Source organism: Pogoniulus pusillus, chromosome 17, assembly GCF_015220805.1.
Source record: "Pogoniulus pusillus isolate bPogPus1 chromosome 17, bPogPus1.pri, whole genome shotgun sequence".
NCBI lineage: Eukaryota > Metazoa > Chordata > Aves > Piciformes > Lybiidae > Pogoniulus > Pogoniulus pusillus.
Genome location: NC_087280.1, coordinates 12990300 through 13005431, shown reverse-complemented (window position 1 = coordinate 13005431; position 15132 = coordinate 12990300). Strand labels below are relative to the sequence as shown.

General features: G+C 45.5%; 2 protein-coding genes and 1 non-coding gene across 16 annotated transcripts in view; all 3 read right to left on the bottom strand.

The window, feature by feature from the left end:
• Nucleotides 1–119: 119 nt before the first annotated feature.
• On the bottom strand, nucleotides 120–9939 carry LOC135183016 (uncharacterized). 9 transcript variants are annotated; one of them, XR_010305384.1, is made up of 6 exons: nucleotides 9901–9939; nucleotides 8235–8278; nucleotides 7875–8041; nucleotides 4354–4494; nucleotides 2268–2338; nucleotides 120–1067 (listed from the first exon to the last, which is right to left on the bottom strand). XR_010305384.1 is itself a non-coding variant. In XM_064157731.1 (2 exons), exons 1-2 carry the CDS (start codon nucleotides 4331–4333, stop codon nucleotides 1044–1046), a joined length of 741 nt encoding a protein of 246 aa, XP_064013801.1. In that variant the 5' UTR covers nucleotides 4334–4343; the 3' UTR covers nucleotides 120–1043. The 9 variants fall into 9 exon arrangements, 1 of the variants encoding a protein (XP_064013801.1); XR_010305385.1 differs by lacking the exon at nucleotides 2268–2338; XR_010305388.1 differs by lacking the exons at nucleotides 7875–8041; nucleotides 8235–8278; nucleotides 9901–9939 and adding an exon at nucleotides 4698–5107.
• LOC135183244 (small Cajal body-specific RNA 15) lies at nucleotides 2504–2635 on the bottom strand. Its single transcript, XR_010305468.1, has one exon. It is a non-coding gene; the product is annotated as a small Cajal body-specific RNA 15 (non-coding RNA).
• Nucleotides 9940–12488: 2549 nt separating the features above from the next.
• The window catches only part of PDE8A (phosphodiesterase 8A), a 124975-nt gene continuing 122331 nt past the window's right edge, over nucleotides 12489–15132 (bottom strand). For 5 of the 6 annotated variants that reach the window (XM_064157710.1, XM_064157712.1, XM_064157707.1 and 2 more), the window contains exons 21-22: nucleotides 14713–14842; nucleotides 12489–13966 (exon numbers count right to left, since the gene is read on the bottom strand). In XM_064157710.1, coding sequence (XP_064013780.1) covers nucleotides 13860–13966; nucleotides 14713–14842 — 237 coding nt within the window. In that variant the 3' untranslated portion in view covers nucleotides 12489–13859. The remainder of the gene's footprint in view (nucleotides 13967–14712; nucleotides 14843–15132) is intronic. The other variant, XM_064157708.1, reaches the window with a different exon arrangement.

Below are 15132 nucleotides of genomic sequence, written 5' to 3'. Positions count from 1 at the left end.
TGCTCAGGCTTCTCATTCATTCAGCCAGGGGAAAACCAAAATGAACAGAAACATACTGAGCCCTTCTGCAGTGCTTGATTGTCAAAACTACCAGAATTCAATCAAGAGTCATCAACAGAGAAGCTTTTCAACACATTTATTGCACATTCGTTACAAAAAAAAAATATCACTGCATCAAGTTTCCATTCTAGGGGACAGGGAGGAACAGGTGGTGGCCTCTAGAATATAGAGGGTCTCTACAGATAAAAGCAGCCTAGCAAAACTGAAGAGATCTGATGCAGAACTGTGTACACCAAAGGCTTGTCTGTTCCTCCCCAAGTAACTTTTAAGTCTCCTAGAGTAACTTTTAGAAAGTCTCCCCAAAACCAAGCTTCGCAGAAACCATAAAACTGAGAGCTATGTCATTACAGCAGCAATTAGTACCATCTTCTCTGATACCCATTTTGCAAGTCTCAGAAGATGACAGGTTTAGTGACACTGAGCCACTTCCTAGCCTATCAGGATTTCAGTTTTCCAGGGCAGTAAAGGTTGTTTTGATCACTTTGTCAGACCTGTATGACAGGCCAGAGACCTTCAGTTCCTGTGTCTTGTAGTGAGCACAACTTGTGTGTACCCTGCTGGTGAACCCAGCAATTATGATGAAGGCAGGTGCTCTGTTGTGAACAACTGTCCACAACACCTCTCCTCACCAAGAACTTCCACCACAAGTGTCCAAACCACAGCTGTATCCTGGCACCAGGATTGGCTGTTCAACTTAGACACAAGAACCCAACCCAATCCCAAATACTTCCCAAGTGGTGAGCTTCCATGAGTCTCTGCAACTTCACAACCTTCCCACAGGACTGCTGCAAGAACAGATTTTTCTGAGGCAAATGCAAGGGAATCAGATACCCTTGGAATGGGATTTTGAGGGTAGCAAACAGCTGTGTCATGTTGCCAGTTTGATGAATCTGTTAGAGAATGCAGGCCTGATGGTTGAGTATGGAGCAGCTTGCTCAGCAGAATGGGACTCGGTGGTCATCACCAGGCATGGTACAGGACAGCTACAGTGGCAATGACAGAACTATCTGGAAAAAAAAAGAACAAAAAAAGCAGTAATTGGCTAGCAGGTTAAAAACAATGAGAAATGAGCCTGCATGTTGCTGTTTAATAAAAGCTTCATCTGTCAGCAACAACCCAAGCATTTCCTCCCTTAGGAATCCTGCTTCTCTCACTTAAGTATTTATACAGCAAAGGATAAACAAATTGCATTTTTTAACACTAGCTGTCAACTGTGAATTACCTTTAAGTATTTTACAGGGAAGGCACCACTCCCACTACAGGGTGTACCCTGTACACCAGTACAATACCCAAGCTCTAAGTTCTCACCAACCCCATCTTTCTGTCTCAATCCACCAGACAGGGGAAATGCCATACTGTTGTGAGACTGCAAGGGCCAAACCCTGTAGAGAACTGGAAGCTGCATTTGACAGTAAAAGAGGAGTCTCCTAGTGAGGTTAAATGGCATTAACAGGTCCAGAATGGTACCCTGAAGCAGACTAACACCAGGTGTTAGTTTGTTAGTGTCAGTTTATCTGTGATCCTGGGTATAGCATTCATCTTTAACAGTTGTGTTCAGCTGCCAGTATGAGAGTTATTTCTTTGCATTAAAAGGTGCATCACACAAGGCAAAAGTCAATTCTCATCTCTGGCCTGTCTATAGAACTGTGGCTTACTACTCAACTAGATCACATGAAAGAACACCAGTCACCTGAAAATGAGTTGTTCTTGTCTCTGACAGCAAATTATGTGCTGCAAGATGCATTTTTCCTGATGATTTGTTGGCATTTTTCTTTCTGTTCTTTTTCACTGTATGGATTTACTGGCACACACCAAAATTCATCTTCTTTGAAGGACAGGAGCACATGCCTAAAGCTCTATTGGCTGGTATTGGCCACCTGAATCCCACTAGCTGCTCTAATTAGCAACACTGATTCCTGCATCCCTGCAGGAACTGCCAAAAAATACGATATTCCAAATACACTTCACCCAGCAGCTAACTTTGCCAAGGGTGCCCAAAGGCCATGTGGCTTAGAAGGAGTTACCCTCAAACTTTTTTAGGATGAGCAAAAAGGATCACTTTTCCCAATTGCCTTCCTTGCAGTGTCAGTACTTGCTGTTGCCACTGGAGGGCATGACGTGAAGCCCTTCCAGAAGGCTGCACTGGCTTACCAGACAGGTTTATGCAAACAGTCCATAGCTAAACTGACAGTTTCCAATCTGGTTACCGTAATCCTTCAGCATGTCCAGTGTCCCTCCTCACCAAGGGCTGGAGCCAGGAACAAAGGGATTCTCAGGTCTGTGAGCAAAACCCACAGGTTAGACAATGTCAAAAGCACAAATACAACAGGCAACACAACCACCCAGAAATATGGGTTTGGGCGTTCAATTCAAACCAAACATCTCTACCATGTTCTACAGAAACACCTCACTTTCAACTCGCTCCTGCTAATTGCCAGTAGAACTTTGTAGGTAGATTAAGTACGTCCTGACTTTTGTCTCCCAGGCAGGCCTTGCTCTTCCACCACTTAATTTAGGAGGATAGTATCAGTGGAGTCAATATAATATCACTGGCTCCACTTTCTTAGTCCTCCAGAACCTAAGAAAATCACAGGAAGCCTCAAGAGCTGACTGCACTCTCCTAAAAAAGGCTTCTGTGCCCAACCAACTCTCCATGTCTTCCTGGCCAGGAAGGCACTTCCCTATTCCTGCCCTCGAACTCACATGTATGCTTTTAACTGCCTGCTTCTGTTTTCCAAGAGTAACCAACATTGCTCACTAAACATGCACAGCAAAGCAGCCAAGGACCATGCACAGGAGAGGTTATGCTTCCCCTTCAGCTCAGCACCTGGATTCCACTGACTCACTGCACAGTCCTGGAGCAGCCCAAGACCCAACACTGCCTTTTCTGTTTACATTTTCTCTCTGCTGCATTTCTGCTTGTGTGTGCTTAACTACTCATACATACTGGGACTCAGCTGTCCTGGTCCCAGCTTAGTCAAGCCTCCGCCAAGCTATCTAAGTATTACTTGTTGGGATGCAAGCCATACCAAGGCCTGAACTGCATCATAAAATGGCTGCCAAAAGGTTGCTTATGCCACAGCTGCGGCTGTCTGGAAGACACAAAGCCGTGGCCTAACCGCCCCACCAGAAAGCTGTGGCAGCTTAGAGTGGGAGTCTCACACTACATAAAGCCGTACCCACTGGCCGCCCCTCCTCACCCAGGGCCGCTCAAGCTGCTCTGGGTTTTACCCGAGCCAAGTCCTGCGTGCAAGCGGCAAGGCTCGGCAGCATCGCAAGGCAGCAGGCAGCGCTTACCTGTCGCCCTGGCAAGAGGGCTGCGGGCAGAAGCGCCTCTTCACCAGCCCCGGCACAGACCCCGGCAAGAGGCACATCACAGCGGCCAACCCTGTCGGCCGACACCGAAGCGACCAAGCCCGCCCCAAGCGCGGGGAGTGGCGCACATGGCCGCTGCGCCGGGAGCGGGAAGCTGAGGCCTGAACAAGCGCCCACCGCTCGGAACAGCGCGCTGGCGGGACGCAGACACCGCCTCGCTCTGCTTCACCAGGCGGCTTACCCTCTCTCTGCCGGCTCGCTCCGTGAGGCCTTCATGTGACCTGCGAGCGCAGCGAAAGGCCAACACCGCCGTTCCGCACAGAAGGCCGCTCCGGTGCGCCGCAAGGTGCTGCCGCGGTGCCCGGGAGGCGTCGGCCGCTCGCCGCCACCCTGCCGCACTCGGGTGCGCCACCCGCCGCCATGCAGGCTCCCTGCCCCTCACCTCGGGCGGCCGCCACGTCCCGCGGGCGCAGGACCTGTGCCGTGCCTTGCCGAGCCCCCGCCCCACGCTGCCGGGAGAGGCCACCCAGCGCCGCTTCCGGCCCGGGGCGGCAGGCGGGAACCCGCTCTGTGTTTGCTTGAATAAACATGACCTAGCAGCCGGACGCTGCCTTCCCTTTGCCGGCGTGGCCGTGGCCAAGGTCATGCCGACAGGGCAGCCTCGGGCGGAGGCAGATGACCTGTCTTTTACTCTGGGTGGAAGCTGTCCCGGCGCGGTTCCCGTCAGCCGCCGGCCACGCGTGGCGCGGAAGAACGCGGTGGTGGCGGCGGCCGTCAGACCTCCGCTGCATGTCCCGGAGGAAACGGCGGCTGCGACGGCGCCCAAGGGGCGGCGGGAGCCGCCAGGGCTGTGCCCGCGGCGGAGGAGGTGGCTGGGACGACACAGAAACCCCAGCCGAGCCTCCCTGACCCTCCGCTTCCAGAACGCAGCACTTCCCCGAGAAGCAGCAAACCCCATGTCCGCGTACTGTACCCTACCTGACCGCAGGCCGGGCACGGCAACGAGATACTTTGCAGTCATGGCTCTGGCTCTGTAGCCTCCAGCAGCCCTCTCTCAAATGCCTCCATTTTGTGCATCACTTGCTTTGCACGGTTTCCTTCTTCTTAAGAGTCTCGATCCTGCGGAATTAAGCATGTGAATAACATCCCGTGCCCGTGCCGGGTGAGGAATTTCTTTTCCCCCTGGTCCCTGCTCAGGACACAGCTTTGGCACTGCTGAATGCGAGCCACCAGCTCTCCGTGGGCACTGCATCCACTGAGTTAGCATTACAAAGCTGAGTTATTTCAACCCCCAGGGCAGGAGGCCCGCAGCTCTCCCATACCTGTGGACAGCCACCATCAAAGCTGGGCTGGGTCAGAAGTTGTGTTGCAAGTCCCCCTGTTTGGAAGTACTTAGCAGCCAGTTGGATACACTCAAGTTTTCTCTCCATCTTTAAACAAAATCCCTATGTCCCACCTACAATGTCGGAAAGCACACAGCCAGGAAATGCCTGTGGCCAGCCCAGCACCTCCTGCCCTGCCCTGACCTGAAAGCTGCAGCCAGGCTCTGCAGCTTGTTGCTGTGCAGTAAGAGTCAGACATATCTCACAGACACTTGAGGAGATGAACTTTGAATAGCCTTCAGTTTGTAAAGCATTCATGTAGGAAGAATCAGTAGCAACCCTGCTTGCCTTCATTCATTTGCTGTGGCTTTTCGTGCCTTCAGGAAAGCACCTGGTGCATTTAGTATGGTCCAAGGCTCTGGGTGAGCTTTAGCATCCTCAGACTAAATCGTTTCCTGCCTTAGAGGATGGCCCACCACCAGCCAGGCTGGCCAGCCCAACCCAACCCAAAGCCTTACTTGCATGTTCACCCCTTTCTGCCGAGGGCTGTTCATGAAGCTGTAGCTCAACTCTTTTCTGCGCCAGCTGCACCCCTGGGTTTCACTGCTCTCCTAATTCCTCAAGGCCTCCCAGGGCAGCCTCAGGCAAGAAAAACAGCTGTGGGGAGGGAAATCTGGGGAGATGACGGCTGCTGAGGCTCAGCCTCAGGGAGAGCCTGCTGGCTTTTTTCAGAGCTTTTTATTCTTGTACAAGGCCAGAGGTAAAGCCAGAAGTAAAGAGCAGTAGCCATAAACCACCTCTGCAGTTTCTGTATTATGAAGGTAACAAAGCTCTGCTTGGTCTCAGCAAAAGAAAAGCAAATTGCTCATCAGATTCCTCTTCCAAGTAAAGAAAATACTTTGCCTCCTGTCCTTGAAATGGCTTACCAAAGAGCAATTATCTCATCAAAGCCTCTTTCAAACCTGGGCTAACTACTGTTCATGCTGTTATTGAAAGGAAGATAGGGAGCTTTGATTCCTGTGACATGAAAGCTTCAAAGAAGAAAACAATTGCAGTATCAACCTGTAATGCCATAGCATACAGATGAAAACCTGGCTGTCATTTTTGCCTGCAGAGCCTCCCTGTGACTTCAGTGGTCTGACTTTGGGGTAGCTCAAGCTTGATTTATGAACTGAAGTGTCCCCACTTTGTGTCACACAGTACTCAACTCCTCTCTAACACCACCAAGAAAAACCGACAGAAAAACTCACATCGCTTCCCATACATGGAAGCATGTGGTCTACAGTGGCCATTAAGCCCAAAATTTCTGAGCATGCCCGAAGAGATCATTTGTATTGACATACAGGAAAGGACACTTGAGAAGTAGTCCAACTTCCTTGTAGCCCATCCAAGAAAAACTTTGTTCTTGGTGGAGAACTTCAAATGCAGCATTGTCACCATTACAACCTGTTCTCTTGCTTTGTGTTCCCATCTGTGCATTAACTCTAGAGTTATTATCTGGCTCTTTAAAAAGTTAAATAAGCTGAAAGGTCAAAGGATAGACAGAGAAAAATACAAATACATATACAAAGATCTGTTTAAATTAGGAATTGATACTGTGTTTTTTTTCTGCACATGGAAAAGCAGTCATTGGTGTTTAGGTTGTGTGGTGCTCTCTTGGTGCCTCAGTGGCTTCCTGCATATTACTAGTGTACCTTGGCTGGCACTGGGTCAGCATCCCTGTGCAGGGGGTGCTCTCTGTGCTTACAGCAGTAGCATCAGACTGAAGAAAATGTAAGCTCAAGGAGCAGCAGGGAATGTGTCTGGCCTCTGCTCTGCCATGGCACTATGGAATATCAGGTACAGATCATGGATTTGCGACCAATGTCAGGTCAAAATTATCTAAGAGGTGGATCTGTGGGTAAAAAAAGAACACCTATGTCTTGGGTTTGAGGAGATGGAAAGTTATTTTGCCCTTTCCCAAAGGAGTAAAGTAAAAATACTCCGCACTGGAATGGAAATTTAAATGGAAATGCTATTCACAAGTATATACAGAAATAGAAAATGCACAAATTCTTAGCCTCAGCCTGGTCCTCTGAGTTGAGCTTACCTCAGTCTCATTAGGCCAAAACCTTCCAAAGCCTTCTCCCCATACCAGGCCTAACACCTAGCCCCAATGCTCCCCACCATGCCTCCCTGCTCTCCCCCCACACCAAGCCCAAATTATGCAGCAGCAGATTAGCTTCAGTGCCCAAGGCCAAAGGCCTGCCCTGAAATACCAGACAAGAGATATTGGCTGATGGATGCTGGGAGCAGGGAGGGGGAGAAAGGGGCAGAACAGACAGAAATGTCCCTTTATATAGGGAATGAAATAACAAAAGATTACATTTTCTGGTGTCCACCCCTTGTACTCTGGTATTTCTGGAGGACTTTTCTCTATGATTAAGACATCCAGTCTTAAACTCACAACAACCTAAGAAGTGGATAATGAACCGACCTAATCCAGGGAAAAGTGAAGTGTAAGTGCACCAAAATTAATGCGTTGGGAAGGTTTTTTACTTGGAAGTCCTGAGGTGGGGCTACTGGTGAGCAGATGTTTCTCTGTGGGATGCTAAGTGAGAGAGCCTCCCAGAAACCTCTCTTTTCAGACCACCTTCTAGAAACACTGTTGGCTCTCGTTAAAGCAAAACCAACACAAATACCGTTTTGCTGAACCATACTGAGCCAGACTTAAACATGTCACTGATATTTACTTCGCAAATATTGTTAGGTGTCTACTCTGATGTGGTTCAAAGAACACTTCTTTAAACCAGCTTATTTTAAAACAAGGCTTATTTTGTTTTGTTTCTGGCATGATAGAGCAGCTAAAACTTTCTGCTTTCTGACCTCGGTTTGACAGAGATTTGTCACAACAAGGGACAGAGCATTTGCACTGAGTCTGCCCGCATGGATTTTCAGGGGCTGGGAGAGGCTGCTCACTCTTGGGCTTGGTTGTGCAATGAGCATTTCATTCTGTCCCCACGATATCCTGAAGACAGTCTAGTGGTGCAGTTGGAGTTTTTCTCCTTGACTATCCCCCAGGGCTGTATCTGGCATTATGCATGCCATTCCCAGCCCATCCTCGGTGGGGTGGCTGGCATCTTGCCCGTTCCCTGCCACTTACATCCATGCTGTATCATTGCAGTCTTTCTTACTTACGGTAAACAGTGGCTGAAATAGCTGCCCCCGCCCGCTGCTGGGGACAGGCAGGGGGACTCCGTGGGCACATGCCGATGGCCTTCAGCACGCCGGTGATTCTCACTGAGATCAGGACCAAGTGGGGAGAGGAGGGATTGCTGGCTTCTTGAGAGCTCTGGCCAGTGTGCCTGTAAAGCAGCAACGACAAACGGTTACGAAAGCTCCTGCTTCCTGAACTTCTCCTCCTGCTTTACTGAAAGCCAGCGTGCTTCAGCCCAGAGCCCTCAGCAGCAGTCTAGCAGCCCCCAGCACTGAGCCAGGGTTTGATATGGGATGGATGCCAACAAACAACTATGCTTCCCTGCAGCTTGTTTTACCCACCTGAAAAGGGGCTCTGTGGGCCTTCCTGTAAATCACTTGCAGATCTGTAAAGGAAAAATGGAATTTTCTGTAAAGAAAAATATTAGAAGCAAAGTAGCTCTTTTTTGGGTAAGGCAGAGGGAGACAGTTCTTGCTGGAGGTGCAGAACAGTATTCCTCACACGTTCCACACTGCAAACACCAAGGGAATCTCGTCAAACACACTCCATTTCATCTTTAGGCTGAAGACAAAGCCCTGCCTTCTCCCAAGGAACCAGGGAGCTGCAGGATCACTAGGATGACGTCATTCTACTTGGTTATAAAACATGCTGCACACTCAGCTTGGCACTCAGCATGCTCAAGTTGAGCTCGGAGCTCATGTAATGAACTCTGGGCAAGGACTTACATCAAATACCACTTTGGAATATTAAAGACAGACAGGACCAACTTCTCACTTGAATAATTACACAGTAGCTGAATTCCTCCTTTATTTCAAGACCAGGCAATCACTTTCTTCACTTCCTCTCTAAAACAGTGTGCAGTGTCTCACTACCTCAGGAGAAATGTATGTGATTAAAAGATGAAGTAACTTACATTAATTACCATGAGCTGAACAAAGATTACTTTGAGCTCTAGCAATGACTCTTGCCTCTCGAGTGGGGGAGCAAGCAAACCAAGAAAAGAGAGATTCACGTTTTCTGCAAGTGTTCACAAACTGCTTGTATTAACCTCAAAGGCAGGGGTGCCTGCAAACCCTCCTGAACTGCACTTTGCTTGGGGGAGTACAATACAAAAGACCTTGTGTACGTGTTCCCACCACACACAGCAGCAATGCAGTGGTCACAAGCTGTTTTAGTTACCTGATTGTATTCTCTTTCTTCCTGTGGGTATCAGTGTAAGGTTTTCAGCCGTTTTTCAAGGCTCACTTTAACTTGAATCACAAAAAGATTTTTCTTGTGGTAAAAGTTCTTGTAAGTGGCAAGAGTCAGTCTGAAAGGCAGGATTTAGCCCTAGTGTTACAGCTGTGTGTTTGGGGGAAATCCACAGCCAGTGGAATTTAAGATACGGACTCCTAGCAAATGGGATCAGAACTAAAATATAAGATGGAGAAGCCGATAAGAAAAGAGTGGAACATCAGAAGACTGTTTTCTGGCCTGAGAAGGACTTACTGTTAAACCACAGGCAGGGCTTGAAGATCCAGGACTTCAAAGATATTTAGAAGCCTCAAATCCATTTTGCTTGGTATCTCTGTGTCCTCTGGCCTTTTCTAACTTAATTGCCTGGCTTGTTAGGGAGGATGCTAACACATATCTTCACAGGGCTTGCAAAGCTAAATTCACTGAGGTTTGTGTGGGAAGTGTGGGAGGAGATTCTTAAAGATGTAAAACAAGGGGAAGAAAAAGGAAAACATGCATGAGGCACTTTGCCCTAGTAACATTCAAAGCAGGCACTGTGAGAAAGCATTCAGTGAAGTTACAACATAGAAGTCCTTTGCCTATAGAGCCATAGCTTCAACAGAACAAAAAACAGCTGAAGCATGTGGACATCACCTTTGTTCTGAACTGGTTCTGGCTGTGCAGAGACATGGCTGTAATGTAAAAGCTCATTTTCTGCATCCAAACATCATGCCAGCATGAAATGCAATCCATACAGCTATCATTTAATGAGCACACCTGGGATTGTGGTACCTTGCAGGCATGATGCCATACGTCAGCAGAGATTATTTGTTTCGAAACTTGTAAATAGCTCTGAGACTTCATTGAAAAGTGCTCCATGCAGAGTCATGACTCAGACCCTTCTGGTTTCACAGAAGGACACAACTGACTACCCTGTGCTGTTTCTGAGCATCCTGTAAGGGATTAGTAAATATTTTATTATCCTTTCTTTTCTTTTATGTAGGGATGACTTTGTCATTGCTTTGCATTCCTGACACATTTTCCTAAGTGTCACATCAGTGATGTCTCTACTGAGACAAGCAGAGACAGCCTCAGCAAAAAGCACTGCAACAATACCCAAGGCATTCATTGAATTTCAGGTGAATTTTCATTTATATATAGCCATTGGGAAAATCATAGTATAAAAGCCATAGCTGTGCACAACACCTGTCTGGTTTCTCCTTTTGTAAGAATAAGCAATTACTACTCAGAATTTTATACCTACCCCTTGAAGGGACAAAGATATTTATCTACGTAATTTTGCTGAGGGGCTAACATTTATTTTACCAGATCATAATAGTTCAGACTCACTTGGAAGCAACTGAAGTGATACCCAGGTTTAAGAGCAGCATCACTTGATAGAATATATGCAGCATGGAAAATAGAGACACTGATTCTGAATGGGTCCTTTAATGCTGAGCAGTTGACTCTCAGTCAGTTTTAAACCACAAAGCTTTAAGATTAAAACCTTGGAGGTGCATAAAGGACCAATCCATCATCACATCTATATTGGAATTTACTCTTGTATTAGCTTTAAAGCAAAAGCAAGTGAAAAGTGCAGACACTGTACAAAATTGCCAGCCTGTCTTCAATCATAGTCTTGCAGTTTCATGCAGTGTTCTCCCTTCAGTGGTGAAGGTCCTCCATCAGTAAAGTCCTGCTTTCTGTCCCAAGCAGAGCTCCATCACTGAGAGATAACTTCATAAACCACAGGAAGAGGTATTAAACTAGAAAGAATTCAGAGCATGGAACATGTGATGTTGGCCTGTAATCTTGGAGAAGAAGGGAAGGGAATCTGGAGTGGTATCCAAAGACATCTGGAGTGATGACTATTACTACTCCACAGCAAAGTCCTTCTTGCTGCATGGACAGCAGACTTTAATTGTCCCCACCGAACCTGCACAGCCTCAGACTGCACATAAGGTTTCAGAGGTGTAACTTGTAGAGAGAGGAGCTCAGCACAAGTAGGTCTTAGGTGAGGATCAAGAATGGTGACTCCAGGCTTTTTAATTATAATCTGTCCTTGGCAGCAGTTAAATTTAGGTGGACAACAGAATGAATAGAGCTGTATTCAGTGCCTGCAAATCAGTGTTTAATGTTAAGTGAAATTATTGTACACCAATATGGACATAAATCTAGCTGATACAGAGGGTTGATTAGCACAGCTCTGCACTCCAAGTAATGGCATTAAAGATGCAGTACGAATTTCAGGGCATTAATCATAGTGACCACATCTTTTCAATGATTATGCATCAGGCATTTTTATAGCAGATTGAATTAACTGCTTTTACCATTCATTAATATAATACAAAATAGTAACTATGTTTATGAAGAAATATGTTTACCCTCTTCCTGCAGGCATTCTCTGAGCTCATAAGCTGGCAAATCACAGCTGATTACAACAGGTACATGTGTAGGGAAGCAGGCTGTAATATTGCCAGGAACACAAAGTATCTAGGAGCCACCTCTCCCTTTCCTTGCGTGTTCTCATTGAAAATAGGATACTTGAGGTCTTTTCAGGCTTCAACGGAAGTGTATCTGCTCCTTCAGTATTGATTGTGGAACACTGTAAGACAGTGGCATGGTCTGGGCACTCCAAGGCAAGATCTGAGCCCCACCAGCTTAGGTAATACACACACATCAGTGAACTAAAGGAAATTACAAAAGAGAATTGCCTGCCCCAACAGCACAAAGCCTGAATCCTCTGTAGGAAGGGAGAGCACGCAAGCAGGCTAAGTGCAGCACTGACAGAAAGGCATGATGCAAACATGAACAGTAATGACGTACAAACGGTGGTGACTCATGAATCTCATGAGCTTGATGATGAAGGAGAAACACAGAAACAGGTTACAGCTGGAGAAGCTGCCTGTTCCTTTCTTACCTGCTTTCAAGGCTTCTACTTCTACAGCTCTTGAACTGCTCCATCATCCACCTCTGCCCTGCTTGTGCTTCTTCAGGAATGGTTCAAAATGTCTCTAAAGTCAAATGCCTCTGCACTGACAACAATCAGCAGTTCCTCCAGTGCTTTTGGAGTGCCTTTCTGCCTACTGGGAAGGCTGACAGGATGCTCTTCTAGTCCTTCACTGGAATACAGGTTGGCACTGCTTTTAGCTGTGAAGAGACTTGTCCAAGGATACACAAGGGTTTGATGGGCTTGCTGGAAGCCAGGCCACAAGCACAGAGATTTGACAGCCTACATTTCATCACCCTTACATCAGTCCAACCCCCTCAACTCTTCCCCACACAGCAAGTATCTTACTTTAAAAAGAATCTCGTGTATCTATTAGCCTGCAAACTACAAAGTAAACATGTTTCAAATGAAATGGCTAGGACTTTAACACTTCTTAAAATATACATTTTATTATTTTCTGGTGGTTGCTATGAAGATTTCATTCTAGTTGTGAAGGTACACAGCCTTTACAAACTTCTCGAGTTAAAGGTTTCTGTTGGTGGGTTTGTGTTCTGTTTCTTTCATGGCAGAGGAAAATACACAGGCTATAAAACGGTGAAAATGATTAGATGTTTAGTGTTACCTCTTCGTATATGCTGTGGAATGCTTTGTAGAAACACTGTATAAAATAAGGCAGACTTTGACAGGGAATTCAATCATAAAATTTCAAGGGAGAAAACAAAAAGTTCCAACATATTATTATTACTATTATTATTATTTTTGTAGCCACGGGAAGGTGGTTGTCACTGGTTTGTGGGAGAGCTACTACAGTTCTGGTGCTCAGACAGTATATACTTCTTGTTTATTCTACTGTTCTCAAGTGAGGCTTTTTCAATAAAACTTATTTTAATTAGCATAAATCAGACAATATTTAAACATACACATCTATCCTTACAGTGCAATAAAAATGTATCATTGTATAGTATCTTGTATTTGCATTATGAAAATAAAAGGTCTGTACATCAATTAAATGCATATTAATGAGTATGAATCATGTAAATTTGTAACGCATCGAAAGTTGGCTTTGGCTTTTAAGTATTTATAAATTCATAGAAAATATTGAACATCTAACAAAATAAATAAAACCTATCATTTTAATCATAGATGCTAACGATCAACCTCAAAAATTCTTGTGTTATTTCTTTGTACATTTGCTACTAAATTTCTTAAAGACAACACACTTTCAGTAGTGCTCAGAAGTGAATGATTGCACCTTCAGTGATGTGAAAAAATAGAGTACATCTATTTTTCATAGATCAAAAATTCCTTCTTAGAGAGCTGCATTTTAGACATCTGATTGTTCTATGTAGCTGTCTTAAGTGCTTATAAAAAGCATGTAGCTTTCTCATCAAAGCTGTGAGCCTCTATGAACAGATATTTCTTTTCCACCTGCGAAATTTGAGGATTAAGCAAAATCTAGTGAGCGTCCTTTTCATGAGGATTCTTCACGGTCTTCCAGCTTCACATGCTGGTATGAAGCTGTCGCCAAAATATGTTCATGAATAAACCCTCTTCAGTATGAGTACTGCAGCAATCCAGTGTAATTCCACTCTGTAGGCTTATTTCATTGGAGTCCACACATGGCAGTTTGTGGAAGTCAACTGCTGACTTCATGTTCTCTTGAGTTTGAAAGTTCCCCGAGTGCATGGGCTAGCTTTACTGTAATACTGAAGAGACCAAAACAAATCTCAAATCACATGAATAAAAGTGAGCTTGAATAAATATGCATCTGGTTAGTAAATTACACACCATGGTCTAATTGCTACTCTGGTGGTGGTCGAAGGCTCCGCAGCTTTCTTTCATCTAGTCCTTTCCAGTATTTAAAGTTATTATCCAGATGCTGCATCAAATTTGGCAGGTCTGCAAATGCTAGGGAAGAAAGAGCAGAGTGTATTTAGCTTGCAGAACTGAAAGAGTCATATGATTCTTTCTGCTTAAATATCACTTTAAATGGCTGGGCAACTGTGTTAAGCAGGAAAGCTTAAATCTGTCATACCTATACTTGAAATGGCTTTGGCTGTGTAGCTCTCATCACTCATCTGTCACTCAGGCCACTGAGAACAGTTCTGTAACTCTCCCCAATACTGGTATTGCAAGGCTCAGCAAAGGGACCCAGTTTCCCAGGAGAGGCATAGCTAATTAGGCTCATAATTACCCTATTTCATCAAATCTCAGTCACATGTCATGATCTGGCATTCAGGAGAGTCACATTTCTGACCACTTTTACCACAGAGGCAGCACTTGGAAGGAAACAGCTGCTCCCCCAAGCAGTTTCCAGACTGCAGAAATTCTCCTTGAAAAATAACTGATATTAACACCAACAAAATGATTGTACCCAAAGTGCTGTCAGGGAGAGTATGTTTGGCATTTACAGAGAAGCAAGTTTAAAACAAAGAGAGTAAAACACTGCCTGAATCTAACGTATTAAAGTCACAAGAACGGCTTGTAGCAATATTGAAATACTTTTAAGTAATAATGAAGTTATTAAGCTAAATTGTACTGCAGAAATTTTCCATTTTCTCCCCCTTTCTTTAGAAGCCATAGGAAAGGAGTTCTATAGCACAGGAGTTTGAGAGGCTCAAAATTTACAGGAAATACAGCAGAGTTTTACTTACCATCCCAGGCATCAAACATATCAGTAATGAAGTAGTCAATGAATGATATTTGGGATTTGGGGATGCTGCAAGTATTTCTGTCAAAAACTGGCATCACAACGGGTAAACCTTGCCTCTTCTCTTCATCTGTCTGCAAAAAACATGCTTGTGATTATTCAAGATAGATTTTGTTAATGGACTTCTTTGAGCAGCAGACTGATCGGCAGTGACTAGAGCATGCAACTGCTAAACAGATGGAGGAAGCTGAATAAATCCTAAGCAGTAGCAGCAGCAGCGACTGAAGTTAATGTAAGTACCTAGTCATCTAGGTTTCAGTGAAGCAGCAGACAGACAGTGCCTTCCAGTATTTCCTGCAAAGTTCCCTGCATTTACCTTCTGCATCTACACACAAAGGTGCCCCTAAGTAACTTCACGCATTAC